Source organism: Paralichthys olivaceus, chromosome 4 (assembly GCF_024713975.1).
Source record: "Paralichthys olivaceus isolate ysfri-2021 chromosome 4, ASM2471397v2, whole genome shotgun sequence".
Taxonomy (NCBI): Eukaryota; Metazoa; Chordata; class Actinopteri; order Pleuronectiformes; family Paralichthyidae; genus Paralichthys; species Paralichthys olivaceus.
Window position 1 is genome coordinate 845,124 of NC_091096.1, and position 23,751 is coordinate 868,874.

Consider the following 23,751-nt stretch of genomic DNA (forward strand, 5'->3'; position numbering starts at 1 on the left):
TAATACTGATAATACTGATTAATACTGATTAATACTGAAAATACTGATAAATACTGATAAATACTGATAAATACTGTGAATACTGTAAATACTGATGAATACTGATTAATACTGATAATACTGATGAATACTGTGAATACTGATAATACTGATAATACTGTAAATATTGATTAATACTGATGAATACTGTAAATACTATAAATGCAGATAAATACTGTAAAACAAGTCAGTCTTGTGTTTTTATATCATTAAATAACTGATTCAAACCAAACTGATCAGAAACACTTGAACAAACATCAGTGAGAAGAACGAGGGGGGAGGGGTTAATGACCGACACTGCAGCCAGCCACCAGGGGGCGATCCAGATGCTTTGGCTTCACTTTTAAGGAGCCGTCATGTCGTCCATCTTTGTTTAGTCTCTGAAACGTCCATCAACACCACAACCTGACGTTTAGTGTCGAATCAAACTGTTTCCTGTTTGGTGAGAAAATAAAAGCTCCAGTTTTACGTCTGCAGGAGAAAAATCTGCTTTAACTTTAATTTTGTTTTTTAAAGACGTGAAAGTAAGAAAAGAGGAAGAATTTACTTCAAAACAAAAGAACTGATGTTACTGAACCTGGAAATTTTTTTAACAAAATAAGACTCCAGGGATTCAATCACAGAAAAAGAGAACTTGATTTAATTTCTAATATTGACTCGAGTGTCTGAGTCGCCTGCGGCTCCTTCATCCAGCAGAGTTTCATGAACTGTTCCTTTAAATGGACGTCGTGTTTTTAGAGCTGCAGGTTTTTGTGTGTTTATCGTTTAGAGTGAAAACGAGACTCAAACCTCTGATCGCTCATTCTCTCTCCTCCTCAAGAAATAATAGTCAAATAAAACTCTCTCATTTCGCTGAGGGGCCCCCCGGGGGCCTCTTAAGGGCCCCTGAGGGTCCCCAGACCCCACTTTGGGAGCGGCTGGTGGGGGCCACGTTTACAGGCGGCGGTAATGATGCTTGTTTGTCCGGCGGTTTGTAAATCACACGACATTAGAGCTGTCACAGGATCCACTGGAGACACAGCAGAGCTTCACTAACACGTTCCAACCCAGAGACGCTCCTGAGCTCTACGTCCCGGATCCATAACCTCCTGCTCCTCCTTCTGCTCCTCCTCCTCCTCAACCTCCTGCTCCTCCTCCTGCTCCTCCTCAACCTTCTGCTCCTCCCGCCAAAAACCAAATCTTACAGCGAGCTGCAGACATTGTTCAGGTGAAGTCATTTGTTTATTTGATCTTTTCAAAGACTCAGACGTGATTCCGATGAACGGAGCTCAGGTCAGATCTCTGCATCGTTAATTGTGTTAGTCGTTGAATTTGTGGTTTCCAGAGAGACATTTCCTGCTCTCTGCTTCGTGTGTGTGTGTGTGTGTCTGTTTGTGTGTTTTGATATTTACAGGGAAGCGACGGCTCCTTTAATCTCGACCATCGACCGCCCAGCGCTCCCATTAAAGCTGCCTGTTGTCTCCACAGGGAGAGAGAGAGAGTTTGTCTTTGAAAAGAATCTTTAAAAGGTTGTTGTGTTTATGAGCTGGTGTGTGCGTATGTGTGTGTGTGTGTGTGTGTGTGTGTGTGTGTAGCCACATCAGCTCTGTATTTTCACATCATATATATTATAAATATATTTCAGTCCTTTTTCAACATATATTTTATAATTTCTGATTTTAAAAGTTGAATTAATGGTTTCGTGAAGACACTTCCTGTTTCCTGAAGTCAACTCTAACTACTTATTTCTTATTTATTGGTTTTTACGAGACTGAAATGTTGACATCAGTGTTTTTTCATCTTATTTCCCAGAAACTTTCCTCATAATTTCTCAGTTTTACCTGGAATTTATTTTTAAAAAAGGCAAATACACACAAGTTTCTATAGACTTCTATAGAAACTGCCTGTGGAGTCGCCCCCTGCTGGTCAGTGCACAGAAGACAGGTTTCACTTCCTCCAGTCTGTTTTTATTATCAATAATAAAATGATATTATCATTAATATGCAAACATTTAATATCTGTTATCAAATATCATGATTTTATCACGAGTTTTGATAAATTCCACAAAAATGTTATCATACAGAAAACTTTTATATACAGTCACATGACTTCATCATATAATGATTATCGCTGAATCAATATTAAACCGTCTCAGCGTGTGATCGTTGGCACTTTACTTCAAAAGCTTCCCATTAACCGAGGTGACGTTAGCATGCTGCTGTCGTGCTCTGTGATGTCATGGAGTCACTTGGCGGGACAGAAGGGACACGAGTTGTTCTTGCTGGACTGCAGCCACATGCGGATGCAGTCTCTGTGGATGGTGTGGGAGCAGCTCAGCGGGTGGCGGCTCTCTGGCTCCACGGCGTTCTGGCACATCAGGCAGAGTTTGCGGGCCCCGGCGCTCGGACCTCCAGCCGGTGTTGCCACCGCTCTGGCTCTCTGCGGGGAGGGCGGCGGCCTCTGGATCGGGCCCAGGAGCGCGGGCCGGACGATGGGCCCCGGGGCCACCCTCTCATTCTGTGCCAGCTTCAGGCCGACCTGCTCCCCGACCTCCTCCATGGACATGCCAGCTAATGTGCCACGGGAGCTCTTCACCTGCTGCAGCAGCTGAGTCAGCTGAGCCTTGTTGCATTGTGGGAACCGAGTCCCGAGCTTCTCTAGGACTTTGTCCAGTTTACCGGCTGAGGTGGCGGTGGCGCCAGAAGGGGGAGGCGGCGAGGGAACTACAGGGTAGACAGGTTGAACAGGAGGGGAGGGGGAGAGAGGGGGCGTCACCCTCAGCGGCACTCTAATGTGCGGCTGGAACTGCGGTGGCGGCGGCTGGAAGTAGTGATCGGGTGGTGGCTGGAAATAGTGATCAGGTGGCGGGTGGTGGTGTGGGTAGCGCTGACGGTACGGAGGTCGGAAAGGGGGCTGGTACTGGTCCTGGTAGTAATGTGGGTGTCGTTGAGGGGGGAAGGATCGGACCACTGAGATGGGAGGGGGGGGGGGCCCCAAACTGCGGCTGAACCAGTGTCTGTATCAGCTGATTGATCCTCAGGTCGACCTGCGGGAGGAAACACAGCTGATCAGTGTTTACACAGAGCAAAGTATTTATCAGAGCGTCATGTTTTCTTTACGGCTGCAGGAAGTAAACCGTGTTTAAAAAGAGTAAAACATAAAAACATCCAGTCAGTGTCGTTGGAGCGAACAGCAGCTCGTCGATGAGAAACTCAAGTTGCTGTGGTCGATAACAACCACTGCAGACTCATGAGGTCACTGTGACCTTTGACCTGTGAAATCTAATCAGTTCAGAGTCCCAGTGACAACTGAAGAAGAAATTCAGACACATGTGAGACGTCAGCTGTGTCACACTTCAGGGTCCGCCTCCTCTGGGACCACGTAGACCACGCAGGCGGAACCGTGATAAGACGGTCTGGTCAAACTTGAGTTGAGGTGCGATACTCAAGCATCACACATGTTGCTCGCCGGCTTCATCGCCTCATTGACTAAAGTGAAATGAATCCTGGGAATGGCTGGTCGGGAGCCAGTGTTTGTTTTCTTCTTTATATATTAAAATATGTTAGAATGTTTTCATTTGTGTTTAATCACATGAAACTACAAATCATTGACGAGAGTTCATCAGCTGTTATTAAAAGCATATGATGTCACATGTGTCTTACCATGGGGACATCCGGCAGAGTCGGGATGTGGACCTTTGTGAGAGACTCTAATTCTCGGCCTTGCTGGAGCTTCTGCATCACTTCCTGGAAGTGGCTCTGGAGCTCGGCCTGACTCCTCCGCACCGCAGCTTCCTTCTTCTCCCACTTCTGCCTCTCGAGATGATACTGCTGAGGGGACTCCGCCCGCAGAGCGTTCAGGTACTGACCCAGCTACGACACGAGAGGACACGACTACAGTTATCTGTCTTTAATCATGTCCACTCTTTTATTTGTTCCACGTAAAAGACAAATCACATCAGCTCAAACATTTAACTCTTCAAAATAAAAGCTCTGTACCTCTTTCAGCCAGACATCGATTTGAGTTATGGCGACGTCCCTTTGCTTCTCCACAGCTGCTTTCTCGTCCTGTAAGGCCTGAAGCTCCGCCTCCTGCGCCTCCGTCCTCACACGCTCCATCTCCTGCCTCAGCTCCTCCAGCTCCTCCTGCCACCTCCGCTGCTCCTCGCTCTGCTCCTCTGTGAGCGCCGCCAGCTTCCGCTCGCTCTCTTGCAGCTCATTGGCCAACCTGATCCACAGAGGAAAGATCAGTGTTTTCAGTGTTTTCACCAAAAGCTCTGGAATCTCCTCGTTATATCACAGGCTGAGATGACTCAGCAGAACAGAGACACGGTATCAGTGGTCTCTACCTGTTCTTCTCCTCCTCCGCTCGATCCTTCTCTGACGCCATCTCCTGTTTTTTGGACAAGAAGTTCTTCCTGGCAGCCTTGGAGTTGTTCAGCTGCAGTTTGACTCGCACAGACTCCAGTTTTTCCATCACAGCCTGAAACACACAGTCACAGTCTGAGGGTGAAACAGACGCTTCAAACTCCAAACACGAGTTTTCTATCATGACTGAATCGTGAGAAGTTCAACAACTTGAGCGATGTCGACAACCGCGACAACCACGTCTGACACATGAGGTCAAGCAGCAGCAGCGTGTTGGTTCAGTGGAGGAAATAATGCGGCAGTATCACCCCAGCGTAATGATGAGTCATTAACGAAAAGGTGGATCTGCAACAAACTTGTCATGGCGCTCTTTTATCACTGAGTGTTATTTTCAAATGAAAATCCCCTGAATCACACGACGCTCGACACCGACTGAAACAATCTGAAGCCACAGAAATATGACATCGTGTTCGAGAGGGTCAGTCTGACCTGGTGCTGCCGTGTGGCCTCCTCCTTCTTCTTCTGCAGTTGTTGTTTCTGTTTCTCTTGGTCCGCCTCCTCTTCGTCCTGCTTCCTCATCAGACTGTCGTACTTCTCCGTCAGACTGACGCCGTAATCCAACATGGCCGACACCTGGCTCTCCCAGTCGGGCTCCGTGTTGACGCCCGACTCTTCTGTGGTGGCGTCCGTCTGCACGGCTTGAACCTTCTGCAGCACATCTGGGGGAGGAACGTTTTATTTAATTCATGTCCCATCTGCTAACATAGAGGAAGCTGAGTTTTTAACCAATATTCCAGCCAACCACCGGGGGGCGATCAAGATGCTTTGGCTTCACTCGGGGGAGCTGTCACACCTCTTTACTATTTTAGATGATTCCTTTCTTATCTTAATCAGACTAATTGTCTGATTCGGGTTAATATGAGAATGTTGGTGTCCATGCAAATAAAGTTATTGACAATTTATATATAATAAATATATCGCCTCATGTGTTTAATATCGGTACCGTCAGGTTCAGATCGCGATACGAGATGATGAAGGTTTGATTCCCGGTTTAAGAATCGAACTTCCACCGTTTCATCACAGCGTCATGAACTGTCAGACTGACTTAGCATTAGCATCATCATTAGCATCAGGCAGGTGTTCCTAATAACCTGAGTAAACTTGTGGTTTTACCTTTCGCCGTCATGTCTAACTCCTTCTCCACCTCCTCCAGCTCCTCGTCCTCCAGCTCCTCCCACTCCCCATCTTCCTCCAGCTCCTCGTCCTCCTCCTGTGCCCGGTGCTGGACCTCTTCTCCCGGATTCATTCTCACAGTCTTACCGCTAACATCCATGCTAACACGATGCTAACACCGATGCTAGCAGAGAAAGAAAAACGCACCTTGAAGTTTAGATCACGTCACGTTGCGTTTCCTGCGCAGCTTCAGATTCTCGTCGTGTTTTTAATCAAACGCGTAAAAACTCAAACTAACTTTATTCAGCTGTGTCGCTGTTCGTGACTTCCGACCTGCGCAGAACGGTTGGTGCGTCGATGAATTTGATCCGACTGAAACGCGTCACCTGGAGGAAGGTTCCGCTACAAAGATCGTCTATGTTGAGGATGCACCCATAAAAAAAAAAAGCTTTGAACTTAGAATAATCAAAAAAAAGAATAAAAAACTAGATTAAATATTATGATCGAGAATCATGGTGAAGTTACATGTGAATGTTTAATGATAACATGAAAATACATATTTTATTTACCTAGCCTTGTTTTCATTTTAATATATACAATTCAATTAAATTATTATTATGTTAATTCAATTTGTTTTCCATTGTAATCATTTCTCAGACTTTTCCATGTTTCAATATTTTATTTCATTCGAAAAAAACGATTCAGTTTGATTTAGTTTACTTTTGTTGAATTTGTTTATTAAATTGTTTCATTAATCTTGTTTTTATTATTTTAACGTGACGTTTTTAATCCAATTAAATTTGCTTTATTCTATTCAAATAGTTTTGTTTTCCATGGTTATATACATTATACATAATAATTACAATTTACACATTCACCCTATAATTATTAAAAGGCTTTAACGAATGAAAACATGTAATTTAATTTATTTACATCAGCTGAAGTTTCTAAGCATGAAAATGACACAAGCATGAATAATGAAATGTGGTATGATGACATCAGTAAAGAGAATGTTCCATCATGAGCTGTATCATTATTATTATTATTATTATTATTATTATTAGAGTTTGTTTATTTGTTTTTCTTCAGTGACAGCTCTTCAGGAAACGGTCCCAGGAATCAGCGGCGGAGTGAGTCCTCGCCTCTGTGCTGTCTCTGCAGTCACATGACAGCGGTGTGACCCTCCGGACGCCCCGCTCCTCTCTCCTCCCTCTGCCCGTCACACTCGTCTGTTTTCCGGCTGAGGGTCTGGGTGTGTGTCGGCGTCAGCTTCCATCACAACCCGCCGCAGGACCCACGCGAACATGGCGGACATCACCAGGGAGCCTGCACCGGAGCGCACCGACTTCCAGGAGCTGGAGGAGGCCGAGGACCTGTTCCCGGAGCCGGCGGCCGCACGGGAGGAGGTGAGCGGGAGGAGAAGGAGGAGATGACGGGGAGGCCGAGGGGGGAGAGGCGGTCAGGGCGTGAAGCCTCCGGCTGAGCGCGGAGCGACGGAGCCGTTAAATCTGTTGTTTTGTGAATGAGGTTTGGTGCGTGAGTTCCACTCTGTCGTTGCGTGAAACCGCAAACCCGCAGTCACGGTGTCCCGCACAGCTACGGGAGCCGCGGGGGGTCATGTTCGCGGTGTAAGACGCAGAGTGGGCGTGTCCCTGTCCGTCAGGTGACAGTCACACAGGTGAGGGTGGTGCCTTCAGGACAGGCTGGGAAATAACAACCGCACAGAATCATTCAACACGTTTCGTCTCGAAACACAAAGTGAAACATGATCGTGTTTGTGTCACAGTTTTATTACAGCTGGAGTGAAACGTCAACACTTTCTGATCCACCTTCTTCACACGCTGCTTTCAGACTGACCACTGGTTCCTCCTGATTCTCTCAGATCCTCCTGGTTCCTCCTGATTCTGCAGAGTCAGAGCGACCTCTCCGTCAGACTCAGGTTCAGTGTTGATGACGTTTCTAACACACACGAGAAGACACCGGCGAAGACGTCAAGAGAGCGTCTGTTGATAAGAGACACAACCACGTGATCTCTGCAGCAGCATTCATACTTCCTGACGCGGCTGCTTCACCTGAACACTCCGGAGGTTTCTGTGTTGTTGTGAATGCGTCTGAGCAGCGAGTGAAACTCCAGACGATGTCCGGACCCAGTTCTCCGGACATCGTCTGGACGTTACTGTAGGAAGTGAAGTGAAATGTTTCTTGAACTGACTTTGGAAAACGTTTCTCGGTTGTTGCGACCTCACTTCCTGCTTCCTTCCAGGAAAAAAAACCGAAGCGAGCGGTTTTTACTTGTTTTGACAGTAAAGTTTCAGTTCCTGGTGGAAGACGGACTTGAAAAGTGAAGACAAGGCTAATGTCAACGCTGCTGGCGTCTTTATTCATTACATTTACATTGTGCAGCATGAATGTCATTATGACAAGTTAAAGTAAACGTCAAGATGCAGAACCAACGGTCTGATATCTGAGGCTCCTTCGATCTCCAACTGTTCCGTGACAGTTTCCAGGTGGAACTTGTTTCCTCTGAATGTGTCTTCGTTTCAGACGTCTTGTCCAATCAGCTGCGATGTCTAAATAAACTCGTATTAAACAGACAGTGACCCAGTGGACTCTGAAGTTCTGGTGTCACTTTATTAGGAACAGCTGGTGCAGTCCTGCTGTGACGTCCTGAATCTTCTCATCGTCACTTTGTGTTGATTCCATCATGTTGGACGACGTCGTCTGAGCTGCTGCTGCTGTTGTTCCCAGAACAAATTAATTTCCTCTACTCGTGTCCTCATGTCCCCTCCATGACTTCCTGCTGCTCTCTCTTTTACTCTGGTGACGACTGTTCAAAATGTTTCAGTCACAGTTTTCTGGATTTTTCACAAGATTCAGCATCTGTAAATGATAAGCGTCAAGTTAATTCATATTCATATTTCCATCAATATAAATAAAAACAAAACCAAACTTGTTTTAATTTAAAATGTTATATGAACAGCTTTTTAATGGTGGTTGAATGGATACACTGTGTATGTGTGTGTGTGTGTGTGTGTGTTTCCTCTGACCTCTGTGTGTTTGCTGAGTAAGGAGGGAGGAAGCTCCTCGTTATCATCACTCACTTCCTCTCGTCTTTCTGTCCTCTCAGCTGAAAATCTCTCTCCTCCTGGACTCCAGCTGTTAGTGAGACCTGGAGTTCGTCTGTTCAGGTGCTTTCAGTTTCAAACATTCACCTGGAGAAACTAAACCACGTGTTCACTACCAACATCAGCACAAGACTTTAGATATATATTAAATATTAAATATCTAAAGTCATGTGCTCAGTTACTTCATGACGGCCGCTTGTATCTGTGATCTCACTCTTTCGCTCACTGCCCAAAGCTCATGAACATAGTTGGTAAACTTTGTTTTCTGGTTCAGCTCTTGTTCAACACATTTCGGTTCCTGGTTCCTCAGACGTTCCTCAGACGTTCCTCAGGCGTTCCTCCTGCTCAGACCTGACCTGAGCACATGACTTTAGATATATAACTTATATTAAAGTCATGTGCTCAGTTACTTCATGACGTCCTGACCTGTACAGTTTGTGTGGTTCTTTTTTCACCGGATCGGGAGTTTAAATGTCTGAGGATGTTTACGATGACAGAGCTGGAGGTTGTGATTATGTTTGTATATAATGAATTCTTTATATAAAAATCCATCTCATCGAATATCACTTAACAAAACCCATGGGCTGGTGTGTGTCTGTGTGTGTGTTTTGTTCAGTCAGGACCAGCCAGTCTTCCTGCTGAAGACATCAGCACCAACTCAAACGGACCCAAACAAGATTCACTCTTTGATGACGACCCCGAAGACCTGTTTGCAGGTAAACACACACACACATGCACACACAGACGCACACACAGAGACACACACACTAACACACTGTGTTTGTGTTGTCACAGAGGCCACAGAGGAGGTTTCGTTGGACAGTCCAGAGAGGGACGTCCTGTTGTCCGACGGTCCGTCCCCCGCCATCACCCCCATCACCCCCCCGACCTCCGTCATCACCCCTTGCATCGGTCATGATGACATGTTCACACACTCCTCCTTTGATGAGGTGACTACACACACACACACACACACACACACACACACACATACACACACACACACACACACACACACACACACACACACTGCTAGTTTTATCTCTTCCATCGGATCCTTTCAGGTAAATGTTTGAAGGAGATTTAATGAACTAAATAATTAGTTTGGCAGATTTTAGCTTCAGGCAGATTCAGAGACTTTTTACTTGATACCAGAATAAACAATAATTTTCTTATTCCTTTTTACACTGTTGTTTACTTTATTTGATATGAACTGTAACTTTCATCCTTTTGGTTTTTCTTCATTCTTTTGTTGACAGGTGCTCGGAACAGAAAATGTAAAAACTGAGACTTTGGTTTAGGGCACAGGAAAGATGTGGGTTAGAAATAAAGTCTGTAAAAAGTGTTGACGTGTTGCTTCACCCTCAGAACAGTTTTGTTCCTGTTGTCTGCAGATCGAAGAGGAGGAGGTCGACGATTCATTCGATATGCAGATATCAGTGTCTGACCCTGAGAAAGTTGGTGAGTAAACTCTGATTTCACATCCCATCAGCCCTTGCTGCTGTTTCTAAAGAGAATAAACTAATTGTCTGTGATGTTTTACATCAAAGTTTTTGCATTTTCAGTTTAAAAGCAGCACCAGACGTTCGTCTCTTAGCTTCTTGACTCTTTGAGACAAAAGTCAGGAGAATAATTGTGGTTTATTAACATGTTCACTGAGCTGAGTGCAGGAGTCTCATTACTGACAGTCCCTGAATGTAAATATGAGCAGGGGACAGTAAAGGAGGATGGTAAATAAAACTGTTGAACACTTAAGAACCAGTCGATCCAGTTTCTGAGCCGAGTGTCGCAAGCAGCGGCTGAGAAAATTATTATCTCATCTGTTAATATTCAAATGTTTAAAAGAATCGAACACGTCCAGAGGAGTAACAGTCACGTGTATATTTAGAACTAATACAGAATAAACATTGGACATGTCTGAGTTTTACTGCACAGAGTCAACACAGAGAGAAGGAAGGTAAAGAACAAAAAGAAGGAAACAAAAGAAAAGTAAAAAAAGTATAAAAGTCAGATGAAAAAGTTCTGATGGTTAAATTATTGTGATTGTGTTTGTTCCAGGTGATGGGATGAATGCGTACATGGCGTATAAAGTGACGATCAAGGTGAGAGTTCTTACTTCTATTCTATTAAGTTACGTGATGTCAGAAATGTTTGCTCATTTAAATTCTCTCTCTCTCCCCCCTCCCCCCTCCAGACCTCCATCTCTCTGTTCAAACAAGATGAGTTTTCAGTAAAAAGGCGTTTCAGTGATTTTCTGGGTCTGCACAGTAAACTGGCCTCGAAGTATCTGCACATAGGATACATAGTGCCTCCTGCACCAGAGAAAAGCATTGTGGGTAAGTGAAACCACTGCCAACCACCCCCCCCTCTACTGTGAGGACACAAACATCTGTTTTCATAACATACGTGTGTGTGTGTGTGTGTGTGTGTGTGTGTGTGTGTGTGCGTGTGCGTGTGTGCGTGCGTGTGTGTGTGTGTGTGTGTGTGTGTGTGTGTGGATTAGCTGCGTCTGTCCTCATCCTCTATGTTCATCAGTTATGTTAATGAGCGTCTCCTCGTCGGCAGGAATGACCAAGGTGAAGGTGGGAAAGGAAGACCAGTCGTCCAACGAGTTCGTGGAGAAGAGGAGGTCGGCACTGGAGAGGTACGACCTCCAGAAGACACACAGACACACACACACAGACACACACACACACACACACAAACACACAGACACACAAACACACAGACACACAGACGATCACTGTGTTCAGGACGTCGAACCACAAATATTAGATCCATGATTATCAAACACTCATAAGTGTGTGTGTGTGTGTGTGTGTGTGTGTGTGTGTGTGTGTGTGTGTGTGTGTGAGTGTGTGAGTGAGTGTAAGAGTGTGTGTGAGTGTGAGTGTGTGAGTGAGTGAGTGAGTGAGTGAGTGTAAGAGTGTAAGAGTGTGTGTGTGTGTGTGAGTGTAAGAGTGTGTGTGTGTGAGTGTAAGAGTGTGTGTGTGAGTGAGTGAGTGAGTGAGTGAGTGTGTGTGTGTGTGTGTGTGTGTGTGTGTGTGTGTGTGTGTGTGTGTGTGTGTGTGTGTGTGTGTGTGTGTGTGTGTGTGTGTGTGTGTGTTGAATCCTGAGGAGCAGAGAGGTGGGTGGGTCTGACATTCTGCTGCCCTTTTCTGATGGTGTGTGATTGACAGGAAGGTCAGCCGGTGACAGCTGATGGAGCTGAGAGCTGCAGAACTCTACGCTGACACACACACACACACACACACACTCACACACTCACACACTCACACACACACACACACACACACACACACACACACACACACACACACACACACACACACACACACAGTCACGTCTCCACAACTTCAGAGGACTTTACATTAACTTACAGTAAATTGCTCCAGACTCTAACTTTAACTTCTTCTTTCAGCATCTTAGCTCAAGTCTCATCGTGTGTCAGGTTTTTAGTCTAATTATACTTGAACTGTCCTCGAGACATGAAGGTTAAGACTCGGTACTTGATGTTAATACACACTTTCTCGTGTGTGTCCCTCTCTCTCCTCTGGACCAGAGAAGCTTTCTGACGTGCTGTGACTCTTGTGTTTCAGGTATCTGATGAGGACAGTGAAACATCCCGTTCTGCTGAAGGATCCGGACGTCCTGCAGTTTCTGGAGAGCTCAGATGTAAATAACTCAACAACACGTTTCCCTCTGAGAACGTGAACTTGTAGATGTGATCACGTGTTCAACTCTCTTTTGTCCTTGGTGCTGGTGAAAGTTTAGTTGATCTGTCAGGTGACATCACTCTGTTACTGTTGGTTTCAAACTCACAACAGAAAATCTACAAACCCTGCAGACGACAGTTTTTGGTCCCTGCTTTGTCCGAAGCCACGTTCAGTTTCTGGACTTAAATTTTCACCTGGAGCCTCAAACAATGAGTCAGTTTAACTTTCTATAGAGACAACCAGTGGAGTCGCCCTCTGCTGGTCATCACAGAAAACACAGGATCCAGACACTTCAGCAGTGGCGTCACTTTCAGACTCTATTTTGATAAACTCTATGATTTTTTATCTTTTTGGTTTGTGTCTTGAACCATCATGAGAATTTATTAAATTTTAAAAGATAAACTCCAAACTAGATCGTCTGAGGAGGAGAAACTGATCTGACGACCGATGCTCTTTAACCTGGATTCACTGCCCCCCCCCCACTAAGATTTATCCAAACAAATCCAGTTCACTCAGAATCTTAGTTTGTTCTGTTCTGTAGATTAGATGGAGTCTAACTGAGGCCTTCGACAGTTCGATACACAGACAAACCAACCGACTGTGTTCAGCCTCCGACGGGACGAAAACAAATGACCTTTCCTCCAGAAAGGCAAAAAACTCTTGTCTCAGTTTTCCCGTCTCTTCTTTTTCCCAAACCAGCAGCGAAATGTCCCAACAAGGTCAAAGCAGCGAGCGTCCGCCTGCGAGCCGAGCCTCTAAAAACTGCCTCAGGGTTTAAGAGCTTGCAACATTTCCTGTTCCCTCACTTTATCGTCCGCTCAAACTAAATCGGCTGCAACATTTCGTCTCGTCTGCTCAAAGTCCCCCCCCCCCCTCGCCGTCACCCTCCTGAGTGTTAGTGGGATTGCGTTGTGAGGGACCCGCCAGTCGTTGGGTCCAGAATAAATGGCCTCGTGTCACCAATTTAACAGATGAATCGCTCGGACGCTTGACCGAGCATGTCGGTCCGTCCGGCCGCTTAATGAAACACAACCAGAGGAGGGGGGGGGTACAAATGGGACCAAGCTGCAATTGAAATCTATTTATAAGCCCCCCCCCCCCACCCGCCTCTGCTCATTTACCCTCATCCTTCCATCAGCGAGGGCCTCGGGGACGAAGCCGTCCCCCGGCTGCTGCCGCCCCTGCTAAATGAGCCTGGAGGTGTGTGTGTGGAAGGGGGGGGGGGGGGCTGCGCCGCCTTTAGAGGAAAACCTCGTTCGTCCCAGAAAAAAAAAACTTTGGCAAAATGAAGAAAAATGAGCCAATTTTCACGTGGACGTCTCGTTGTTCTCAGAGTGACGCGCTGCATTCGCAGGCGTTTTTTTGCAGCTGGTTAAAGTTGCTCGACAAATAAAACGTCTGCATTAAATCTGTTCCGAGCTAAAACGTGGGAGACATTCCAATCAGAGGAGGAGAGGAAAGACCACAGCTCTGTCAGAGAAGAGAGGAGAAGAGAACAAATAGAAAATCTAACAAAACGAAGAAGAATCGTTGAAGTGAAAGAAGAAAAACTGAGCGAGAGAGAAAATCTAAAATTAATTCACTTTGAAATGAGACAAAAATGTGAAAGATTTCAAAAAGTAAAATACTGAAGCACCAGGGAGGGAAAGTACACGAGTCCGTTATTTGTCACGGGAAGTTCAAGTGTCTCAAATGAGGCGAAATTTAAAAAAAAAAAAAAAACTGATTGAAAAATAAAAAGTAAGAAATAAAGTAAAATAAAAACAATATTTAGGGAATATCAAATTAGTTATATGATAATGACTTGTGTTAAATTCAATACAAATGTTTCAAATTAAAAGCCCATCAGCCTTTAAGATGATGGAAGACTTTTAAATAGAAACATCGTACAGGAAGTCAAAAGTTCAGCTCAATGCTCCAAACTAATTTCTGTTTCTCTGTTTGTTTCTCTGTTTGTTGTTTGTTTGTTTCATTGTTTGTTGTTTGTTTCTCTGTTTGTTGTTTGTTTCTCTGTTTGTTTGTTTCTCTGTTGTTTGTTTCATTGTTTCTCTGTTTGTTGTTTGTTTGTTTGTTGTTTGTTTGTTTGTTATTTGTTTGTTTGTTTCTCTGTTTGTTGTTTGTTTCATTGTTTGTTGTTTGTTTGTGGTCCAGTTGCCGCGGGCCGTCAGCACTCAGGCTCTGAGCAGCGCCGGACTCCTCCGAATGGTCAACAAAGCCGCAGACGCCGTCAACAAGATGACCATCAAGATGAACGAGTCGGACGCCGTGAGTGAAGGAGGGAGGAGATGGAGGGATGAGGGGAATGTTAGAGCAAAGGAACGACAGAAGGAGGCACAGGAAGAGAAGGAGAGGAGAGAGGAAGAAATGAAGGAGGTAGTGAAAGGAGGGATGCAGGAAGAAAGAATGGATGGAAAGAAGAAATTAGAAATGAAGGAAGTGATAAAAAATGAAGGAAGAGAAGATGGAGACAGAAGAAAAACTGAAACAAGGGAAGTCAGGAAACTGATGGAAATAAGGAAGGAAGCAAGGAAGCAAGAAAAGGAAACAAGGAAGGAATTAAGAAGAAAATTCAGATCAAGACGTAATGATCGTTAGATGATTCTGATGTGTGTGTGTGTGTGTGTGTGTGTGTGTGTGTGTGTGTGTGTGTGTGTGTGTGTGTCAGTGGTTTGAGGAGAAGCAGCAGCACTTTGAGAACCTGGATGTTCAGCTGAGGAAACTTCACGTCAGTGTGGAGTCTCTGGTTTGTCACAGAAAAGGTAGAACGAACTTTTTTCATTTCTGTTTCTCGTTTGTGAAGTTTTCAGAAACTCGGTCACGTTTTTTTCTTTGTTTGATTTTAACAAAAGAAAATATTTGTTTCTCTTCTTCTGTTGTTAGAACGTTTTTAAAAACCTTGATCTCATTTTCTCTTAATGTGAAGACACGTGATGTCACTGATGTTTGCTCCGGGCTCTTGAGCGTCTCCTCTCGTTCTCCAGAGCTCTCTGTGAACACGGCGCAGTTCGCCAAGTCGGCAGCCATGTTGGGGAACAGCGAGGACCACACGGCGCTCTCTCGAGCTCTGTCCCAGCTCGCTGAGGTGGAGGAGAAGATCGACCAGCTGCACCAGGACCAGTCTGACGCAGACTTCTACGTCTTCTCCGAGCTACTGGGCGACTATGTCCGCCTCATCACCGCCGTCAAGGTACGACCACGTCCTCGTCTTGGGCTCAAACCTGTGTCAGGAAATGTCAGAGCCTCCAAAGAACAGTGAGACAGTAACTGTCCTGATTGTCTATGAAGACGATCAAGTACTTTCCAGAAATGAAAATGAAAAAATCTGATACGAACGCTGCCAAATATGTCAGACGCCATCTTTTGGGAAACGAATCAGATTTTTTTAGTTTGGTTCATGTCCCATCTGCTAACATGGAGGGTTAATGACCGGTACTACAGCCAGCCACCAGGGGGCGATTGAGACGCTTTGGCTTCACATTTAAGAAGCTCTCATATCGTCCATCTTTATTTAAAGCCTGTGTTTTGCATGTTTTTCTTAATTTCACTGAGTCGCTGCTCCACACGTAACACCTGAGTCCAGGTACGAACGAGACAGGAAGTGGGACAGTACACTGGAGTACAGTAGAGTACTCTGGAGTACAATACAGTACACTGGAGTACAGTAGAGTACTGCAATTATTTGTCAAGTATTTGCTGAATGAATGAGTTGATTATAAAAGTCCGTGTTGTGTTCAGGGCGTGTTCGACCACCGGATGAAGACGTGGCAGAAGTGGCAGGACAGTCAGATGCTGCTGCAGAAGAAACGAGAGGCTGAAGCCAAACTTCAGTTCACCAACAAACCAGATAAACTGCAGCAGGCGAAGGACGAGATCAAAGAGGTGAGACGAGGGGGGGGGCGGCGGAACAGTAATAGATAAACATCGATAAACATCAGCCACTAGAGCGTCAGAAGAACTCAAACCTCCACCAGGACCCAACATCCTCCTGATGAACCCACATTTGAATTCACTACATGTCAACAAGACGCCGTGTGGACGAGCTGTAAACAACAACAACACAATTTAGACGCCATGTCCCGCCTCCTGCTGCTCTACAGGCTCCACCCCTCACCTGAATGTCCCCACATGTTCCTGTTGTTGTGAACGAGTCGACAATCACACACACTGACTACACAACATGACTACACAACATGTCTACACAACATGTCTACACAACATGTCCACACAACATGTCCACACAACATGTCTACACAACATGTCTACACAACATGACTACACAACATGTCCACACACTGTTTTCTAGATTTCTGGAGAGTTCACGTCCGAATGTGAGAGAAAACTAAACGAATCAACTAGTTATTATTCATCACATGGTTAATGTGTTAACAATCATGTTATCATCTCCGTGTGCGGCCGCTGGTGCGTCCAGTCCAATAAAACAAGCGCACCTTGTTCAGTCGTGTGAAAACTCCTGTTGTTCTTCTTTTTTTTTTTTTTAGTATAAATGTTGTTTTCTTACAAGAACTCGACAAACAAGAAGAGAGGAGAAAAGAAAAGTACTTTATTAGAGCGTCTGTTGAAGCTGTCACCGCACAAATTCATCCTGCGCTGTCTGTCAGGGTCCAACACTCACACACACACACACACACACACTCACACACACACACACACACACACACACACACACACACACACAAGGCTTGGTCGGGGGTCTGTGTGCTGGAGCGGACGAGCTGTCAGATGTGGGGTTTTGGGGGGAGGTCGGGGGGAGAGATGGGGGTGGAGGCTGTCAGAAGCTGCAGACGAGGACAGATCGCAGTAGAGTTACAACCAACATTTATTTGGGGCAGACGAGAGTTCGGCCGCCTGTCAGGAGTCGGGTTTTTGGTTCACGCTTTGACAACAGCAGAAAACACACAGCGGCTTTTTCTGCAGTGAAAAAAAAAAAGAGGGAAGAGTTTTACTTCACGTTGCGGCTGCAGGTTCCAGAGTAACTCCAGAGATTAGACGGCTCCACTCCTACTCTCAGATACCTTTATAATCTGAGGGATTTTATTAAACTCGTCCTCTCTGATGCTTTTGATTCTCTTAAAAAAAAAATAGTTTGCATAACTTGACTTTAAACTTTTATTTCTGGCTCAGGATTTAATTTACTCTCTGCACACGACTCGAACCTTAGTTTACGAGAAACTAATTCTGACTTTCAGTCAAAACTCCGCCCACGCTGATTCGTTTTCATTTCAAACTAAAAAACACGTCCGACAGAAACGCTTCAGTCGGTTTGATTTTCACGTCAAGTAGAATCAGTCACATCTATTTATTTTATTGTTGAATATTTCCTCCTTGTTAAGGTTTCAATTAAAAACTTTATAGACACACACACATCACCATGACATCACCCTGACATCATTATGACATCACCACGACATCACCATGACAACAGCATGAGGTTTCACAGTTTGTGATGAAAAGAATCCACATATTTAAGTTTCGTGTTTTAACGTCAGAGTCGATCAGTGAATTAAACTCATCTCCTGGTGACGTTCTTACTCTGTGGTGAGGTTCATCACTGCTGGTCAGATTACCGCACTACTCCGCCCCCTGTGGGCACAAAACAGAAACAACAGCCAGAGTTAAAACCAGTTTCACTGTCTGAGACGTTTTTCTAAAGAATAAATCATTCAGGATCATTTTCATTCTTTAGTTCACTTGATTTTATTGTTAAATTAAATCTGTCTTTCTTCTTCTTCTCACAAAGAACAAGAAAGACTAATATTTTTGAGGACCTGCTGCTTTTCTCTTTCATTTCACTAATTAAACACTGAGCTGCCTCCGGCATCAGTTTCAATGTTCGGATATAAAACCTCCTCAGTCTGAGACGTCAGGACGTCGCACAGCTTGTGTTCGTGTGTCGTCTCATTCTGAGCAGAGTTTGAACCCAGTTTTTTATTTCCAGCCTTTTTAACTTATGTTGCACTTTTCTCTGTCACGCCTTCCTGCATCAGGAGATAGAGGAGGTAGGACCGGTCTGTGTCTGTCTGTCTCTGTGTGTCTGTCTGTGTGTCTGTCTGTGTCTCTCTCTGTGTCTGTCTGTCTCTGTGTGTCTGTCTGTGTGTCTCTCTCTGTGTGTCTGTCTGTCTCTGTGTGTCTGTCTGTGTGTCTCTCTCTGTGTGTCTGTCTGTGTGTCTCTCTCTGTGTGTCTGTCTGTCTCTGTCTGTCTCTGTCTGTATCTCTCCGTCTGTCTCTCTCTGTGTGTCTGTCTGTCTCTGTCTGTCTCTCTCTGTCTGTATCTCACCGTCTGTCTCTCTGTGTGTCTGTCTGTGTCTGTCTGTCTGTGTCTGTCTGTCTGTGTGCCTGTCTGTGTGTCTCTCTCTGTGTGTCTGTCTGTCTCTCTCTGTCTGTCTGTCTGTGTGTCTCTCTCTGTGTGTCTGTCTGTCTCTCTCTGTCTCTGTCTGTATCTCTCCGTCTGTCTCTCTCTGTCTGACTGTCTCTGTCTGTATCTCTCTCTCTGTCTGTCTGTCTGTCTCTGTCTGTATCTCTCTCTCTGTCTCTCTCTGTCTGTCTCTCTGTCTGTCTGTCTCTGTCTGTCTCTCTCTGTCTCTGTCTGTATCTCTCCGTCTGTCTCTCTCTGTCTGTCTGTCTCTGTCTGTATCTCTCTCTCTCCGTCTGTCTCTCTCTGTCTGTCTGTCTCTGTCTGTATCTCTCTCTCTCTGTCTGTCTCTGTCTCTCTCTGTCTGTCTGTCTGTCTGTCTGTCTGTCTCTGTCTTTATCTCACCGTCCCCCGTCTGTTTCAAATTGAGTAGAAAACTGTCCTGATCATAAATGTTTTATTTTTTCTTACTTCAAACCAGAGTCACGTGAATCCGTTTGTCGTTGTTGATCAGAGTTTTCAAATTTAATATATTTCAGAATAAAATTTTAAAAAGTCTGAGAACATTTCTGAGAAAACCTTTTTCTTTAAGTCAACAAGAGACAAACCCGTTCATGTGACGACTCAGACCAAGTGTTCATTTGCATCTGCACGGCTCATGTAGTGTGGTTGTCTTCTTCCTTCACGTGATGAGTTCAGGACTTGAATTAGATTCCATCACTAATCAGCTGGTTGTTGTTTTAGTTCATTAAATATCAATAACTTCAATTAATTCGATTTAACTACTAACTACAAGTGTCGCCACAATTAATGTTAATTTCATCCATAAACTGTAAATAAAGACGACGCGTCTCCACAAAACTGAAGCTTAAATACCTCAGACACGAACGCTGCCCTCTTGTGGTGATGACATCATTTGCAGAGTCGGTGCAGTAGAAGTCCCGCCCATACACACACCCGACCAATCACAAGTCATGTTTATTTGACCTGTAGTTTTTTAGTTTTTTTTAATTTGGTCCACGTCACAACATGGAGGAGGCAGGGTTCATGACCTATACTGCAGCCAGCCACCAGGGGGCGATCCAGATGATTACACTGTCATGATGTTGATCTTTATTTACAGTCTGTGTGTTTCATTAACGTTCAAATACACATTAACTAGTTTTACACTTGAATTCAGTCTGAGCTCACGATCCAAACGATCGGTGATACGGACTGGAGCGTCTCCTCTCGTGTTTGTAAAATATTTTATATATCTGTATATTTTATATTATACTTATTTATATTATTCATTGACGCTGTCGTTCTGGTTTGAGCTGAATGTTTGAGAGATCGACACAAATACGAGGGAAGTGTCAGTGTCACAGCTGAAAGTACAGTCGTATTTTATTGACATTATTTATTAAAGGTTGGATCGGTGATTATCCAACATTTGTTTTCCTCCGGTTCATCCAGACAGTAAATTCCCTTCATGTCGATTTCAGCCTCAAAACTTCCTGAATCACATTTTCAATTATTTACAACAAATTGTGTGTGTGTGTGTGTGTGTGTGTGTGTGTGTGTGTGTGTGTGTGTGTGTGTGTGTGTGTGTGTGTGTGTTTTCAGTTGGAGGGGAAGGTGCAGCAGGGAGAGAGAGACTTTGAACAAATCTCCAAAACCATCCGTAAAGAAGTCAGCAGGTTTGAGGTGAGGAAAATAAAGAGGGATGAATGAATGAATTCCAATTCATGGATCGATGTATTTGACGTATTTATTGAAAATGAATCTTGTCTCTTTGACTTTTTTTTTACACAGAAAGAGCGAGTGAAGGATTTTAAAACAATCATAATCAAATATCTGGAGTCTCTGGTTCAGACACAACAACAGGTAAAGAAGATTCAGACTATTCAAGTGAAAAACACCAAAATGGCAGAATTATTATTTTAATGTTTGCAAAGGATGGACAGTAACTTTAATCGAATTATAATTTTTTATATTTAATTTCACTTTTATGATGGTGGTGCTCAGACAATCATTCGTCATTTTAACTACACGTTTTCAATAGTGAAACCTTTGGTCTAAATTCATGAATGATTTCATCGTGGCAGCCACGTACCTTCATACCTTCATACCTTCATACCTTCATACCTTCATACCTTCATACCTTCATACCTTCATCATGGAACTTTAATGTTTAATGTTTCAAAATGTTTAACAAATTAACGTGGAGTGAACTTTCTTTTCTTTTTCTGGTGCAGCTGATAAAATACTGGGAGGCCTTCTTACCCGAGGCCAAAGCCATCTCATAGAGTCACGTGACCGGATCGGGTCAAACTACACTACCCATAATGCACCTGTCCTCCTGGGCCTCCCTCCTCCTGAAGAAGAGGCAGCTCAAAGTGACATTTCAAACAAAACAGACAAAACTCTTTGATTTCCTCTTTCATTGGTCTTCTTGTTTCCTGTGCTGCGCTCAGGTCCCGTCAGTTCAAAACTCAAATATTAATATATTAATATCTCACTCACGGTTTCATTCTTCATGACGTCAGTAAGAGAAAGTAGATTTTCATCAGAAAACTACAATTAAGTTACTGCGCCGGCTTCGTCACACGCAGATTCTTATATGACGTCACTTCCTGCCTCATTTCTTCGCTTTTTTAACCGAGAATGTGAACAGAACTTTTACTGCAGGACCCTGAACGCCTCACGCAGCTCCACCGCTGCAGTCAGCTGTTTTCACATAAACAACGTTTCCAACTTTATCAGAACTTTAAACCCCTGAAAACAAACGTCACGTCTCAATATCTTTATTTTGGCGTTTGGAACTCGATCTGTGAAACTGATGTGAGTCGGTGATGAAGGACGACAGACTTTATTCCTCTCTTATTTTGTGTCTCTTACTTCCTGTCACCGGTCCCCCTTGCTTCCTGTCGCGCCTTTCAAAACAAGAGCCTTTGTTTGTGTTGCTGTATGATCGTGAGTGAAGGCAACATTCTGCGTCTGATCCTTTTTGTCGACTTGTGATGTTGTTCAGTGAAATGAAGGATTTCCTCTTGACGGAGGCTGAAGTGGTTTCAGGTTTGAGTGAGTGTGTGTGTGTGTGTGTGTGTGTGTGTCCGTGTGTGTCCGTCCAGAGATCAGAGTGTGAAGACTCCCCCTGATTTTTATTTTTGTTGAATTCAGAGTTCGTTTCATTTCAACAGATTATAGGTGATTTTTAAAACTGGAAATATTTATGATTTTCTTTCTCCTTCACTGCTCCTGAATCTGAAATCATGTAGCAGTGCTGATTCTACCTTTTCTATTTCATTCTCCTTTATTTCACATCACTTGCTTCCTGATGGTGTGCAAAGTTTTTACTGATTGTTTTTTGTTTATTTTGAAAATGATGAAATGCTAAATCTTCGGTTTGGCGTGACGTTTCCGTGGCAGAGCAGATGTTTGAGTACTTTAATTATAATAAAGGAATGTATCTCATCCACGGCTGGAGTGGCTTTCATTATTTAAAAAACGAAGAGTTTATTAATGTTGTCATTATTACCTCAATAATATAATGTATACAACTGTTTTACACTTGGAGGCGAACAACTATTAGTACATTTTATTCTTTTATTCAACATGGTATCACCAGGAGGACGTGAAGACGTTTCCATGTGGTTCTCTGTTCATGTGAAAATGTTCCCTTGAGAACCGTCAGTTAACGATAAGGATAGAACCTCAAGTGTTTACAACAAATGATCTCATTGGTCATATGAACACAAAGTAGAATACAGATAATAAATAATATGTCTGTTTTATTTCGTTTCCTCACAGAAACATAAGAACGTATCGGAGTATTACAGGAGTAATAAATGTAAAGTTATTCTGTTGAAGAACTGCTGTTATTATGTTATACGTGTTTGAATTGACTACAAATACAATATAATAACCCAAATAACTTATTTTCCTGTTTACATTAGCAGTTATTGTTCCATCTTAGTTATAGGTCAAAGTTACACATATACTGTATGTTTATATCTATATATATATATATATATATATATATATATATATATATATATATATATATTATACATATTATAAATAAGAGTGTGATGTCATGTTCGTTTGGTTTTCTATATTTTTTATAAAAGAAATCTGGTGCCTGCTTTGAGGGCGGAACTATGAAATTGCGCTCCACTTCCTGTGGGACACATTTGAGCGACGCTCCGGGTCAGAACAGAGCCGGATGTAGCTGCGGAGCTAAAAGTTTGATTCTTCATGAATCTGTTAAAATGTTAAAATGTTTGATGGATGATTTTGTTCCCGCGGCTCAGGCTGAAGTTTCTGTCGCAGTTAACCAGGTGAGTTTACCAGTTTAGTCAACTTGTACTTATTTAGTAATAGTTTGACGGAGCTAATGTAGCTTAGCCTGCTAGCTTGGTTCAGAACCGCTGGAGCTCATCCCGTTGTTTCTCTCATCAGTCTCCACCGGTTCAATGGACATCGATGGAATAAACAACGACCCGTTCGTCTGCTTCACATTGAGCTTCACGTCTCTGGAGTCACCGGTGAACCTGCAGCGGTGAGTCCACCACTACTCAGCGGCGAGGAGAGCGTGATGGCCGGTTAGAGCCTCTGCACATCACAGGGGGGAGAACCGGGGGAGGAGAACCGGAGGAGGAGAACCGGAGGAGGAGAACCGGAGGAGACGCAGAGTCCGAGATCACAACATGTAGAGACCCTGGTCCAAATATCTGAACACACTTTAGAAAGACAGGAAGTTGTTCAACTTGTAGAAACGATGTTGAACTGATCTTCTACATTTGATTGTCTGGAGCTTTAGTTCAGCTCGATCTGTGTTCACATGTAAAACACTGGAGAGAACGAGTGAAACAAATGAACCTGGAGTTATATTTGCAGCAGCGTCTGAAGATCTGCAGGATCCAGTGAAACCAGAAGTCTGAGCACTCGGACTCTTCACCTCGTGTTAATGAGACTGAGCTTCAGGTTCCAGCGGATCA

At 43.9% G+C, this 23,751-nt stretch overlaps 2 protein-coding genes across 2 annotated transcripts; one reads left to right on the forward strand and one right to left on the reverse strand.

The window, feature by feature from the left end:
* Nucleotides 1–1,963: 1,963 nt before the first annotated feature.
* rnf214 (ring finger protein 214) lies at nucleotides 1,964–5,932 on the reverse strand. Its single transcript, XM_020112890.2, is given in 7 exon segments — nucleotides 1,964–3,024; nucleotides 3,026–3,064; nucleotides 3,681–3,890; nucleotides 4,017–4,245; nucleotides 4,367–4,500; nucleotides 4,875–5,104; nucleotides 5,559–5,932. Coding segments are annotated over 7 exon segments (1,764 nt in total). The 5' UTR covers nucleotides 5,719–5,932; the 3' UTR covers nucleotides 1,964–2,262.
* Nucleotides 5,933–6,704: 772 nt separating this feature from the next.
* On the forward strand, nucleotides 6,705–22,225 carry snx2 (sorting nexin 2). Its single transcript, XM_069522929.1, has 15 exons — nucleotides 6,705–6,964; nucleotides 9,300–9,399; nucleotides 9,479–9,633; nucleotides 10,078–10,144; nucleotides 10,742–10,785; nucleotides 10,878–11,019; nucleotides 11,249–11,327; nucleotides 12,283–12,358; nucleotides 14,551–14,664; nucleotides 15,065–15,158; nucleotides 15,381–15,586; nucleotides 16,135–16,278; nucleotides 20,375–20,455; nucleotides 20,564–20,635; nucleotides 21,007–22,225. Exons 1-15 carry the CDS (start codon nucleotides 6,863–6,865, stop codon nucleotides 21,055–21,057), a joined length of 1,527 nt encoding a protein of 508 aa, XP_069379030.1. The 5' UTR covers nucleotides 6,705–6,862; the 3' UTR covers nucleotides 21,058–22,225.
* The last annotated feature ends 1,526 nt before the right edge of the window (nucleotides 22,226–23,751 follow it).